The sequence below is a fragment of the Morus notabilis genome, unplaced genomic scaffold, assembly GCF_000414095.1.
Source record: "Morus notabilis unplaced genomic scaffold, ASM41409v2 Scaffold1005, whole genome shotgun sequence".
NCBI lineage: Eukaryota > Viridiplantae > Streptophyta > Magnoliopsida > Rosales > Moraceae > Morus > Morus notabilis.
This window is the reverse complement of record NW_010363292.1, coordinates 278,635-293,326: the sequence shown is the minus strand read 5'-3', so window position 1 is coordinate 293,326 and position 14,692 is coordinate 278,635. Positions and strand designations below refer to the sequence as shown.

Sequence of the window (14,692 nt, the reverse complement as noted above, 5' to 3'; positions counted from 1 at the left end):
CTTTATCACATACTCTTAATATGACATGACACTTGATTCGTGAAATAAAAAGTCCTGACATATTATTTGAATCTTTTGATGCATTAATTTTTAATAATTAAATGTGCGTCTATCAACCCCATTTTTTTATTTTTCATACACCCTTTTCAATATTACTAAATTACCCATTAATAAAACTACTCTTAAGAGCAATAATATTAAAAATAAAAAGAAAAAGAAAAACACATTATAAAAAAGTATTATCTTCTAGAAATATTTGTTTATTGTGAGATCTTGATATTTTGAATCACTTTTTAATGTTTGACGAAAATATTTATTATGATATTATGAAAGCAATGATATCCACCAAACGAAAATATTTCTTGTGATATGATGAAAGCAATGGAATATTAGTGACAGGAGATCATATATGATTGTTATATTATAGTCAAATGATTGTACAAAACTTAAACACCATTCGTGTGGCATGCAGTTGGAAAGATGGGAAGCCTCAATACAAGACTACGAGATTTTGCTGCAAGAGACACCAGAAAATGAGGAGGTGAAAAGATCCTTGTTGGAGGCTCAGGCATGTCTAAGAAAACGACTAGGTAGAGACGCGGAGGAGGCGGAAAACGGTGGAGCCACCAGCTTTGATTCGCCGTAGCCAATTGATGGAGGTCCAAAGCTTGACATGAACAAGGCAAAAACAAACCAATATGCAATTTGAACGAAAAGAATGTGCAAACAAGTAAAGAAGTGAAAAGGACTTTTTTTTTTTTTTTTTTAGTTGCCTTTGGCTTTGCTCTTCTCAATATTTGAATAGGGGAGGCAGAAAGTGGAGTAATTTTTTGGAAGGGAATTAAGCAGACCAATTTATGTGTTTTTTTTTTACTCTAGAAGTACATAACACAACCAATTTATTGTACTCTTTTTTTTTCTTGTTTATATGTATAGCTGTAAAGAATGTGCAAACAAGGACTTTTGGAAGGGAATTAAGCAGACCAATTTATGTGTTTTTTTTTTTTTTACTCTAGAAGTACATAACACAACCAATTTATTGTACTTTTTTTTTTTCTTGTTTATATGTGTAGCTGTATTTTGCACTTCCATTTCTATATATTTGAAGTTATGCTTCCAACGAATCTCAAGTTGATTATTTGTTCTTTTAGCGAAGTCCTTTGGTCCTTTTCCCTATGGTTTGTGTTTCGGGATCTGCTTTGTGGGGAATAAAGTTTTTTTTTTTCCTCTCTTCTTTATAAATTTATCTTATTATACCCCATCTTCTTCTCTCCTTCAATTGCTCCCAGTGACAACGACGAAACATAAAGCTCTTTCTTATTTTAGCTGAAAAAGATTAGAAAGAGATAACCGAAAGTAACCCACCCTTTCTATCTACTCATTCAAGTTGGTTGGCTTTTAGAGGTAATGTTTAGTCTAACTTGACCCTTGTGGGGGCAAAGTATCTAATTTATAGCTCCAAATTCCTGGAAGGGAAAATTTTGTTAAAATAACCAAATTGCTTTCAGTTTGGGGAGGAAAAAGAAAATCAGGAGGGAGAAATATTCCTAGACAATCTCATAGGGAAAATGGGACCCAAAGGAGTATTTTTCAAGTTTTTGTATACGTTTCTACTTTATCTGACTCTAGATATTTCAGTTTCTGAAATGCAACTCTTATACTTGGGCTTCCGTGGTCAAATGTTATTCCAGTTCATTGTTTAAAATATCCTCGGCAACTGCTTGCTTGTGTAATGTGGTGTTTATTATGTGAAGTTCTAACTCTGAATTTGATGTTGATATGGCCCGTTTAGTTAGAGGATTCGTTCTCTGATTTGAATCATAATTCATAATTTATTACGGTATTTTTCTCTTACAAAAAACACACATAAATTAAAAATAATTCTAATCTCATGATTCTAATCCATGAACTAGGTTTAATTCTCATACCATTACCCCAACCAATGTTTACTCTGAGCCATGGTGGCGTAATGTCGGGTATAATCCTATTTCTCCACCCTTGACAGTGAGAAATGCATCCAATTCATCTTCCTTAGACTGCCCAAATGGTGCTTCTGAATCCAATGAGGACCAGTCTTTATCTGATGATGGGCCCAGCGAGGAAGATGATGATGCCACTAAAGATTCACATGTTAGTGCCTCTCCACGATCAGGTATTTTATCATTTTTTTCCCAAGTTAATATGGATTTTTTTGAAATACCAACATAGGAAGTTTATTGAAATACCAATATCGGCCACAAACTTCGTCTCCCGAAAACTGCGTTTATCAGGCCACAACCGGTTTTTCTAGTCTCCGGTGAGTTGTCTCCCATTTTCCCGTTTACGTCTTTAGCGGTTTCGCCTCCCGTTTAATCCAATGAAAAGAATCTTAAGCTTATAAGACAGAGATTTGATGAGAAGTTTATCGTCGAGATCATCCCTGGTTCTTCTATCTTTTGCTTGCGAACCAATATTACATATCGTAAGGAATCAAAAGGACATTGAAAGTTTGACAATAAAAAATGAATTGACTCTCTAGATGCAATATATTTTATTTTATTTTATGTTATTTCTATTTGAATTCTCTCCTTGGTAGGAGATCATGACATGATGATATCAGATGGCATGATCATTAAGGGATGTGGAAAAGATTTGCAAGAAAAAAAAATAATACTTGTACAGATTTATTTTATTTTTTGTTTGGGAAAATTCAATACTGGCTTTTCTTTCCTCGTTAATTTCTTCTTTCTGTTTGTGTGTATCTGTGTTTATATTTGTTTGTCTGATGGGTAGTTGGACGCTAGAGACTCGGTCATGGGCGAAATGTGAATCTCTAGGGCTGTTTTTTTTTTTTTTTAGTGTAATTTGAGTGTAGTTTTTGAGTTGAATTTAAGTTATAATTTGAATTGAAGTTGTAACTTGAATAAAATTAAATAAAGTTAGAACTTAAAAGAACATGAACTTAAATAAAGTTGGAACTCGAGTTTTTTTTTTTTTTTTTAATTTTTTGAACAAAAGAACATGCCCTAGATTTTTAGAAATTCCTTAATTCTTAGAGGAGGCCACGTTTTATTTTTGTTTTTATTTTTATTATTTTGTTTATATTATAAATACTAACTAAATACAGACACTTATTTAGATGCTATCTTTATAGGGGTCATATGACACATTAATTCTCTCAAACTACATTTACTAATAAGTTGTTCTTTCCAAACATATTTACAAGAATATGACCCATCCTCTTCAAGACTTCAACCCACGTTCACAATTTCTTTGGCTAAGATCATGTCTAAAAACTCTTGTTCTAATCCCTTTCTTCTTAATCAAAAAATTATGTGTGTACCATTTTTAAAATGATTTCCAAAATTAACTCTTTATATTTCAGATTGGCGTTTATTATAAGGGTTTTTTTTTTCGGTGCATTAACATACCTATTTATTAAATTTTATATTCATTAAATAAAATCACGTAAAAATTAAAAAATACATAAATTTAACGTTTAAAAAAACTTGACATATCGGTAGTAGAAAATCTCTCTTATTATAAAAAAGAAAATTTTTTTTCCTCTGAAAATATGATAAAGTGAAGCACCCTCCGACATTAGGATTTTGTCAACAATGACTAACGAAGCTGCTACTGCCTACTGATCAGTTTTCAAATGCTTGTCTCATCAATCATCACAAATGACGAAGTTGTGGTTTGGCGTTGATTTTTATTTTATTTTATTTATTTATTTTTAGGGAGAGACATATTTGATGTGAGGCCATTCGATTCGATGGACAAACTAACCCAAGTACCTGTGTTTGCTTACTGTTATTTTTAATAAATAAAAAAGTTTATTATCACTGGAATTTTAGGGTTATTTTTAACTTGTCTTTTGAATTTTAAAAATTCTTATTTTGTCTCTTAAATTTTAAATTATTTTCACTTAATTATTTTTATTATAATTTATGTTAAAAACCCTTTTATTGTAATTTATGTTAAAAACTGATAGAAAAAAAGAGAGTAATACAATCGCGTAATATTTCTATTTAAATTTTTATTAGAAACAAACATATAAAAATCACATGACAACACTTAATTTTCTTTTCTTCAGTCTGATTTTAACATAAATTACAGATTAAGTGAGAATAATTCAAAATTTATGGGACAAAGTGAGAGTTTTAAAAATTTAATGGACAGATTAAGAATGATTCTAAAATTCAAAGTCACGAGTGATAATAATCCAATAAAAAAAAATATCTTTTTATGTATAGATTGGAGGTTGCAAGAAAAGTACGGCCTTCATAAATACTAGTTGCATGCCTAACTTAGCTATATATAACCTTTTTTTTTTGAGAAAAAAAAAATCGCTCTTATTCCCACAGTTTTATTCTTTGAGGAAATAGAAGCATCAAAATTAAGCTTATATCATACTTTACAATAAGTAAAAGGGTGTAAAAATGACTCTTGATTAAACGTGTTTGTTTGGGAAGTTTGTGATAACACTTGTTAAAAGATAAAAATTGCATTTGAATAAGAGTTTGTGTTAGGCATTAAAATATCACGTGCCCTTTTTTTCCTTTATTTCTTTTTCTTATATTGTACTCTTATTTTTGCATCATATAAGTAGTGTTGAACACGTGAATAACTTTATTAAAGTGATATTCGTTTAAAAGGTTGGAATAATATTGTAGATTACCGGCAATAATTTATTAAATTACTCTCACAACACCAATAATATTTTGTTAAAACAGTTGAAATAATTGGATCATAATCTACCACATTACATTCCGTCGATCGGTGGCGGCAACAACTGCTTATGCTCATTGATGATTTCAAGGACACATGGTGATTACCATTGGTAGTCTAATAGATTATTCATTGATCAAAGAGGGCAAGATGTTAGTAAAACATGTTGACATTAAGCATGTACGTTTAGCACAAGCCCAAACATACCAAACTAGGTCCAGTATTTCAGGGCTGGATCTTGGATGCATCCACACTATAAGGGCCAGGCCTGGTCTGCAACAAGCTTTTCTCTTCGTGAAAAAATGGAGAATTTATTTATAAGAGTGGATGAGTGAATCTGGATTTTTAGTCTTTATTCTTAATAAATATTTTTTTATTAGTGTAATTATTTGACTAAAAAGGTTATGAATCAAGAGTAAATAGTAAAAATCCCGATCCATGCACTTTCAAAGAGTATTTATCAAGATTACCCATTCTTCATTCTTCTCTTTCTTCTGAAGCCTTGTTCATTTCACAGCTCAAGTTTAGGATTTGAGTTGTGTATGTGAGAGAAAAGTACTGTAATAAAAAAATTAAACTTAAATTTTTGTGAGAGAAAATTCTATAACAGTAGAACTTGTGTTATAATTTGAGTTGTGAAATGAACAAGGCTTCAACCTCCTTTCTTTTGGCGAGTAGGAAGTGGAAACTGGAAGGTATTATCTATAAAGAGAAGATCAGTATATACGTGAATGTGCTTTATGAGTGTATAAAAAAAAAAAAGCATTTCGTTGTAACTTTTAAAAGTGGGTTTTATTTCTTATAAATCAAGCGAAAAATAAAAGGGATTATTGATAATCCACCCTTGTTTGCAATACATAGAAAATTAAGAACTAGGGCACTTCATAAAATGATGAAACCCCACTTTACGTAATTAACTTCGATCCAATCATATCAAACAAAAACGATATTTGTGAAACTCTAGTGCAGCTCATCTTGGATTTGAGTGTATATCTAATTTCATGATAATCTACTTAATGATCTAGCTTATTATAAATATTTAAGCCCAACACCAGTTTAAGATTAATCCAAAATTCATTCATCAACTCATGTACTTTGTCTTACTTTTACAAGGCAGACGTTTAATATATTACAGAAACAAAGCAAAAGAAGCACAATTTTTATTATGTATTTCGCCATTCACAGAATCCCAATTCCCTCTCTTATTTATTATATATAACTCAAATAATTATTTTCATATTTTTTTTTTCTTCCTGAACCGACTTGATCAATATTGGACGTTGATGAGAGTCCGGTTAATAAAAGTTTTTGAGTGCAGAATTTGATGTTGCTCCGGTCTAAAGTTTCCAAAGCAATCTCTTTAATTTTCCAAACCAGTCGTAATAATATTGGACAACCAGTTGTCCACAAAGCATGAATTGCTTTGCTTTGAGCAAAGGCTTAATCAAAAGTAGTTGACAAAAGATTGGCACAGATTTTACTAAAATGATCAACTTTGGTAATCAACTTTGGGAATCAACTGCATATCATTTAAGCATTATGCTTTTATTATAAGTTTCTGATCGACCAAATGCAAGTTGGAAGATGACCCCCCATTCATAAAACAAATAGGTTTCAAAACGAATCTTATTTTTAAAAAAGTTCCCGTTGTCTTAAGTTGAAGCTTTTATATGTATGCAAACGAAAAAGATTTCGAGATTAACAAAAGCAAAACTTTAATTAGATTCTCATCGAAGTTCAGGTATATGTCTTTCCAAATTATTGCTGAATCATTATTGTAATCAGCATTAATGTATTTTAATATCTTCCCTTAACAATGCTTGATATCAGATCTCTTGGTTTTTCTTAATTGGTTCGATATTTTGGTTCTTATAATCTTATGATCCTGCAATAAGTTGATGCAAAACTTGTTAATTTGGAACTGAAAATTACATCTCCTGTAAAGATAATCAGCCATGCACAGCTTAGTTTATCTGTATTAATGGAAGATATCCATGAAAGGAAATTAAGAAGAAAGTTCTCTTACCCTTAATGAAAACGATATTCTTATTATTAAAACCCTTTCATGAGGATGCCTCAAAACTGCTCAGACATATATATATAAATATGTATTTTGCAGGAGGGGTATAAATAAAATTTGGGTCGATCAAGGAAAGAAACACTGACCGTTTTGGAACGTTATATATGGGGTAAGCAAGTATATAGAAATCGTTCGCGTAAATAACCAGTATAATTGTAAAAAAGTACCTTCATGTTTGCATTGTTACTGTGCAATTAGGTTTAAGCAAAAAATTAACTAACGACATAACATATATCCACACACGATGTATGTGTGTGTTTGTGTAAATATGTGTGTAAACATGTGCGTGTGTGTACTTTAAGTGTGCGTAATTATATATATATATATATATATATATATGTCATTTATATGCGTATACATTTGCTGAGGAGAGTAACTGGAACTGGAAGATGATTGTGAAGAGCGATAGGATATATTGGGAGTTTTGAGGTAAATGAGATGTTTATTTTGTCTGGTTTTTTTTTTTCACCTCGCTTTATGTTTTATTTGTTTTACCTAAACACAATTAGAGAAATGTTAACTCCTATCAAACGTATCATTTAAAAGTGTAGCCGAAACATCTGAAGAAATTAATATCTGTACTATTTTGGATTGTACTCATAATACATTAAATATGATCCGTATCATAAAATGATGGTAACAATACTATTTACAAAAACAAGTTGAGAACAATATTTGCCGTGTTTAGAATTGTTTTTGTTTTTATTTTTCATGTTTTTCGAGAAAAAAATGAAAACGATTCTAAAACGGCGTTTAGCACAATTAAAGACAAAAAATGAAAATGAAAATAATTTTTTGATTTAGTGTAAAATGTGAGAGAAATGAAAAATGACTTTTTAGTCGTTTTTCATTTTTTATTTTCGTTTTCTCATCTCGCAAGCAGAGAGAGAGAGAGACATTAATAAGTTTTTTTATACCAAAAATAATCTCTTGATAAAACTAAAAAACGCAATTTCAAAAATAATTTATGTTTGAAATTGAAAATGTTTTCATTTTTATTTTCATACAAAAATCAAAATTATTTTAGAACGAGTTCCAAACGCGCTCATTATTTATGTGATTTTAAATAATTAAGTGCATCGTGGTCTTTTGTTTTCTCTTTATTAATTGAATTACAATTGATTATTTTTAAATGGAGCGACCTCCTAATTTGAGTGGTATTTCTAGCTTCTTCGCAGCCCTGCTATTCCATTTTAAAATCTGTACTTATAATTTCTTGGAGATTTTTCTTTCCTTTTTGAAGAAAACTATTTACAAATTATGTAGACTTGTTAATTAGAGTACAAAGATTAATATTTTCTACAGTAACCTCAGTCCACCGGCCAAACGGATTCTGTAGCCCTCAAATCAACATAGTATTCCTTTTAACAAAAGCTTATGATTCTCTTTAAATTACATTCTTTTAATACACTCACCCACCTTCTCCTCCCTTCAAAAGGCTTTGAAAAGAAACATGTTTAATTTGTTTGTCATACATGTCTACGTATACCATGTCTTTTTCTAGTACTAAAAAAAAAAAAAAAAAACATGTCTTTTTCTACTGATCATCACTTTACCAATTTTACTAAACCCTTTTTGGGGAATAATTCGACTAAATTAATCACAAGATGAATAGACTTATATGAATCCGTACTATGTGGTCAAAAAAAGCTACTAGCTATGGTTTTGTAATAGGCCCATGCATGATAAAATGAAAGGGGGTTTCCATGTCGGCCTAAATTTAGAAGAGAAAACACAAACAAACAAAAAAGATGTAAAAAACAAACAAAATTAAGAACTATTTACATTAAGAAAAAGGGATTTTTTTTTTTTTTTTTTTACTGAATAAAAAGGAATCATTATTGTAATCACATATTTCAACACCTGCACAATCTTGAAACCTACTAAAGAAATGGAAAGGTTCTAATTCGATTCTACTCAAAGGATGAAACTAGTTTTACTCTAGCCTCCACGTACTCAACGTCGCACAACACATTAATCAGAAAAAAAAAAATCAAGTGAGGCTCCAATCCAAAATATCGAACCTTGGTCGCATCCTGAGATCAGGAGAAGGGAGAGAGTTGTCTTGACCACACCTATCCCTTGGTGGTTTAAGGAAGAGGGAGTTAGTGCAAGAAGATGGTTAATTTAACTGTAGCTGTAACTAGTTTGACCCTAAAGTTAAAGAAGTGGCCGCTTTACCCTTCTTTGGCAAAGAAGTGATGTGGGCAACCTCGGATTCTAGAAAAGTAGCAGCCATGCATGTTGATATTTATAAAATTTACTTTTTTTAATAATATTAATAATCCAACTAAAGCCTGTGTTCTGTGTTTTGATGAGATATTCCATCATTGGAATTGAAAAAGAACCACTCACCTTTAAGGAGTGATCAGGTACGTCAATCCAAATGCAACATATATTTTTTTTGTTTATTAATGTTCATTATAGCTAATTAAGGGGGCATAATTAGATCCCTATTTTGCATATTCCTCATTCCAATGTCCTCCTCCTCATTATCTCTCTCTCTCTATCTATCTTTCACACACACGCGTATAGACATATTCTAAGTTTTGCTTTCAAATATTAAATTATGAAAAGTTTTCACCCGTGTTCTCTATCTCTTTGCTCTTTTACATGCACAGTCGCACAAACGGCACTAATTAAGGCTTCTAATTAATCATTTCTTTGAAAAACAAGGACAAAATAAGTAAGTAATCACGGAGAGAGCCTTAATTCTTATATATATATATATATATCTATATAAAACATTATTTCAGTCATATTAGTGCATGTTAGAGTGTAATTTGAGTGTAGTTTTTGAGTTGAATTTGAGTTATAACTTGAGTTGAAGTTGTAACTTGAATAAAGTTGAGTAAAGTTGAATAAAATTGGAACTTAAAAGAACGTGAACTTGAATAAAGTTGTAATTTGAATTTAAACTTTTTCTGAATTTTGTTGCAAAAGAACAACCCCTTAATTCTTTGAAAAAAGGTAGCACGGTAAAAGGGTCGCGAGCGCTTCTAACCAATTTTAAATTAAGCAATTGAAACTCAGGGCTTGTTCTTTTGTCCAAAAAAAATTAAAAAAAAGACAACTCGAGTTTCAACTTTATTCAAGTTCATGTTCTTTTAAGTTCCAACTTTATTCAACTTTACTCGACTTTATTCAAGTTACAACTTCAACTCAAGTTATAACTCAAATTCAACTCAAAAACTACACTCAAGTTACACTCCAAAAGAACAGGCCCTCAAATTTACATTATTTTACAAGCGGTATGTGCAAACAGTACTACCGCTCCTTGGTGATGTTCAAACGAAAAAAAAAAAAAAATCTTAATGCAATATATGTGTCTCTGATATTTATGTTAATTAAATTATTGATAGAATAAATTTATGTGATAGTGAGCCAATTTACATGAATTAATCTTATCCATATCACTCTTGGATTCTCTCCTCCCAAGCGAGTGTACATACAGACATACAAAACAAGCCATGTTTTATGTCGGCCTGATATATATAGAGCAGACTACTGAATAAAATACTTTATATAACATCAGTACTCCAAAGCCAAAGGCCCAAAATTATATATTGTATAATGACAATGTTTTTACTCGATCAAATGCAATAATTTGAATTCAAGAAGTAAAAATTGAGTATGTATACATACACGTACGTATTTATGTATAACATATGTATGTATACGTATAGAAATGGGTACGTGCATGGGCAAGATGATTCATCACTTTATGATCATTATCAAAGGAGAAAATGGCCATGCAACTGTAAGTATATAATTTAAAGATGCACATGCCAATATGATCATACCCAACAAAGAAGGGACCACAATAGTGTGGAAAAAAGAGTTTTGTAAGGGAAAGGAATCACATCATTTAAGGGATAAGGGAACTTATAATGAATGCATACCGTCCTTCACATATTCCTCCCAAGATTTATTTATTCCCCTAAAGCTTCCACAAATTAATGAAATGAGATATTCAAAGTTAAATGCTTCAGCCACTATATATAGTGTATGTGTATGATCACCTTTTTTTTTTTTTTTTTTTTTTTTTTTTTTTTTTTTCCCTTTTTTTTTTTTTTTTTTTTTTTTTTTTTTTAGTACTCCTACTTTCTCTCCTCATCACGTATACTCTACATATGGTAGTGATATTATATGTGACATATTGGTAAGTAGTAGTACATAATAATAATAAAAAAAATCAATAGATGCAACAAGTTGGGCATAAGTTTAATAATTACTTTGTTAGCTTACATAACGATTTCGAGCAATCAGGTTTATATACAAATATATATATATATATATATATATATACAAAATAGAAAAGAAAGAGAATATGAGATCATAAGCACCAAAATTATCCAAAAGATGCATTTGATATGTATAGGCTCAATCATAAAAAGAAGTTTTAACTATGATTCTGTAGAAATCATGATGTGCATATATATGTGACTAATGATATGTTTGAAAGAAAAAAAAAATATTCCTTGCCTTGGCCAGGCCAGCCATATATATCGTCACAATGAGTGCCCAAATCAATTTGACACCACAATATTATCGGAAGCAATATTTATATTAATTTATTAAAAAAAACAAAAGAAAATACAAAGTCAGTAAAAATGATGAGAAATTTCTTGAGATTCCCTAACGTGACAATTATGAACACAACCCGCACGAGACCTTTCATTGGATTCCCTTATTTGTGCTGGGCTTGGCTAAGACAAACTTATACCCACATATCTGACAACACGATTTCATCACTCTCTCTTCAATATTCAATAATAAATTAATTAATTAATTAATTAATAAACTAATTAAATTACACTCCCATTATAGTCACTTTCCCTCTTCCCATTCTCATCCTGTGACAACCCAATTTTTTTTTTTTTTTTTAAAGTAAAAATCCAAGCAACTTCTTGATCAACTAGCCGTTAATTTCCACTCAAAGTTTGTCTTCTGGCCAGATTGTTGAGAAGTAAATTTTTCTAGCTGTCGAAGCCTTATCTCCTTATTGCAGGCCAAAAGCAGAATATTGGTAGACCTTTTGTGAAAGTGTTTTGCAGACTAGAGAAGTGTGAAGAGAGAGAGAGAGAGAGAGGAGAGAGAGAGAAGAAAGAGCTTTGCGGTGCATGTTCCATTTAGTGGAACCCCCAGTCATTTATGACATTTGAGCATAGTATAATATTATTCCAAAGTATTAATTATTCACTGGTGCTAAAATATTGATCAGTCACACAACAAAATTGTGTGTCGTATTTGCACAAATATATATATATATATGTATGTATCAGTTATGATTGGTGGGGTATAAGCCTAAGGATTGACAGCAAGCCCCCACAACACTGCAAATATATATACCAGAATATACATATATACTACACAAGTATAAGAAATTTGTGCAAAATGTTGATTCATAATTACTTTAAGGAAAAAAGGAGCTTACACACACACAAAATAGGTCTATTCTTTCTCATGTTGACTTGATTAATAAACAAACCAAAGCAGACGATTACAAAGCGAAAACCACACTGAAAAAAAAAAAAAAAAAAAAAAAAAAAAAAAAAAAAAAAAAACCAACCCAATCGATTACAGTACTGCACTCAACAAACCCAGTAGTACTACTGGTCAGCAATACATAATTAGAAAGTAGGCAATTTTACTAAATCTGCCCCACCTAAACACACACTGATTAGTATTATACCCTACACAAATTGAAAATCCCAACTCAAATTAGACAAGGAATCAAGGATTTAAAAAGAAAAAAAAAAAAGCCAAGGTAATAACTGCTTTTTTTTTTTTTTTTTTTTTTGGTCTGAAGACCCACTCACACATCTCGCTCAAAATCATATTCCAAACAACTATGATCATCAAACAAGACTAAATTAACTAAAAAAGAAGGTACTTTGTAAAGACCATATTACACTATTGCTATTGAATATGATCCTTACAAATACTAAAACATGACTTTATGATTTCCTTTGTCTTTGTTTTCAAACTGAAATACCGCGAAGTGCAAAGTAGAAGAAGAGCTCTAAATCTGGCGGAGCAAAGAAAGCGATTGGCGTTCTTTGAATGGAGCAATTGGAGATCACCCTTTGCTTTTTTGGGGCCGGCGGGCATGTCCGAATCTCCGGTATGCGAAATCTCTGACCTTTCGGCGTCGAACACCCGACGACGTCATCATCATCGACGGCCTCGAACTCAATTCCTTCTGTCTTGGGAATTAAGTGATCATCATCGTTGGAAGATGATGATTTAGTTGGAGAATTGATCACAACAACTTCATGATCATGACCACTTTCTTGATTGTTACTAGTCCTCTTCATCAACTCCGATTTTCTTCGGGCTTTTCTTGCGGTTCTCGTTCTCGTTCTTGTTCTTCCAGAAGGACCCATTTGAGAGAAGTGGAAACAAGTAAGGAGTACTTTTGAGGCTTCCAAATTTGACTGAAAAAGTCGGAGAGCAAAGAAAAAGGTGAGTGATCGATGATCCAAATAGGCTAGTACCCCCTTTGGAAACAAACCCTATATATATATATATATATATATATATATATATTGTTCTATATATATAGCAAAAAAAAGAAAAGAAAAGAAAAAGATGAGACTCTCTGAATACTTTAGAAAACGCCCATACAGAAGACCATGATGATGAATATTGATGATGAGCTTCTCTGATAAAATTATTCTACAAAAGCTAACACAGCCCACTCTACTTTAACTGCTGCTATTGTGATCAACTTCACCCAAAACCTTGACAAAATCATGACTCTCTCATATACATATATACATATTTATGATATGTATGATATATGAATGAAACCCTAAAAAGAAGGAAAAGAAGAGCTTCTGAATATGTATGCCAGGACGGTAAAAACCCACTTCTCTCTGTAAGAAGTTTCTATGAAGCCCTAATCATGAAGAAAGATAGATGAGAGATTTACAAGTTGTATCATAGTTAGGGCTTTATAGTGATTAGGGATTTTGGATATAATAATAATAATAATAATACGGGAAGGTCTGCCCGTTGCCCGCTGCCCGTGCCCAGAGACAAAAGGGTGAAGAGAGAGAGTTCAAATTTTTGTGCGGATTTATTGCAGTATATTGATATTGATTGAGAATAAGCTGGGCAACGTTGCCCAATGCCCATTATAGTTTCAAAAGTGATTAAAGACTTTCTTTTCTTGCATTTGGGTGGGCAGGTGAAATTGCCATTAAGTTTTTTTTGTTTCTATTTTCCTTTTTTTCTTTTTTCAATTCTCTCTCACCTCTCTCTTCAACATTGATAGCTCTTTAATATTAATGAGCTTGATTCTAAAAAGTGATGCGTTTAGAGTAATGATTCGTGTCATAATTCGTGACTCGTTATAGTGTTTTTACTTATAAAAAAACACACATAAATCTTAAATGGTTCTGAATCATGATTCTAAATATATAAACCAAACGCATAAAAGGCTTTTTTCTTTTCTTTTATTCCAATATTCCCTTTTTTTTCATGATTTGAAGTGCTTTCTTATATTTTTCTCACTATGTATCTTTGTATAATAGTTGACCCCTAATTGAAAATTAGAAACTAAATTTAAATTATACCCCACTTGTCCCCTATGGATTTTGTTATTTATTAAAAATAATTAATTAAGAAAAGATTAACGCCTGAGCAGGTCTACACGCTAAGCAAAGCAGAAACAAATTTAGAGGGAAAAAAGGATATATTTCAAATTTCAGTGCACCATAGGGATTATGTATATAGAATTATTTGCGCAAAGATGGCTAGACAACCGAGGAACAGTTAATAGTTAAGATTCTCATTCGTAGTTATCTATTTGGTTATAACTCTAAGTTCATATTAAAATAATACTAATTAATTTAATAGGTTGAAAAATGAGAGAGCAAAAGGGTTGGGAAAGAG

At 31.2% G+C, this 14,692-nt stretch overlaps 1 protein-coding gene across 1 annotated transcript; it reads right to left on the bottom strand.

The window, feature by feature from the left end:
* Window positions 1-12,343: 12,343 nt before the first annotated feature.
* Window positions 12,344-13,304, bottom strand: LOC21398401 (cyclin-dependent protein kinase inhibitor SMR9). Its single transcript, XM_010104047.2, has one exon. The coding sequence runs from the start codon at window positions 13,177-13,179 to the stop codon at window positions 12,775-12,777; it is 405 nt and encodes a 134-aa protein (XP_010102349.1). The 5' UTR covers window positions 13,180-13,304; the 3' UTR covers window positions 12,344-12,774.
* Window positions 13,305-14,692: the final 1,388 nt, after the last annotated feature.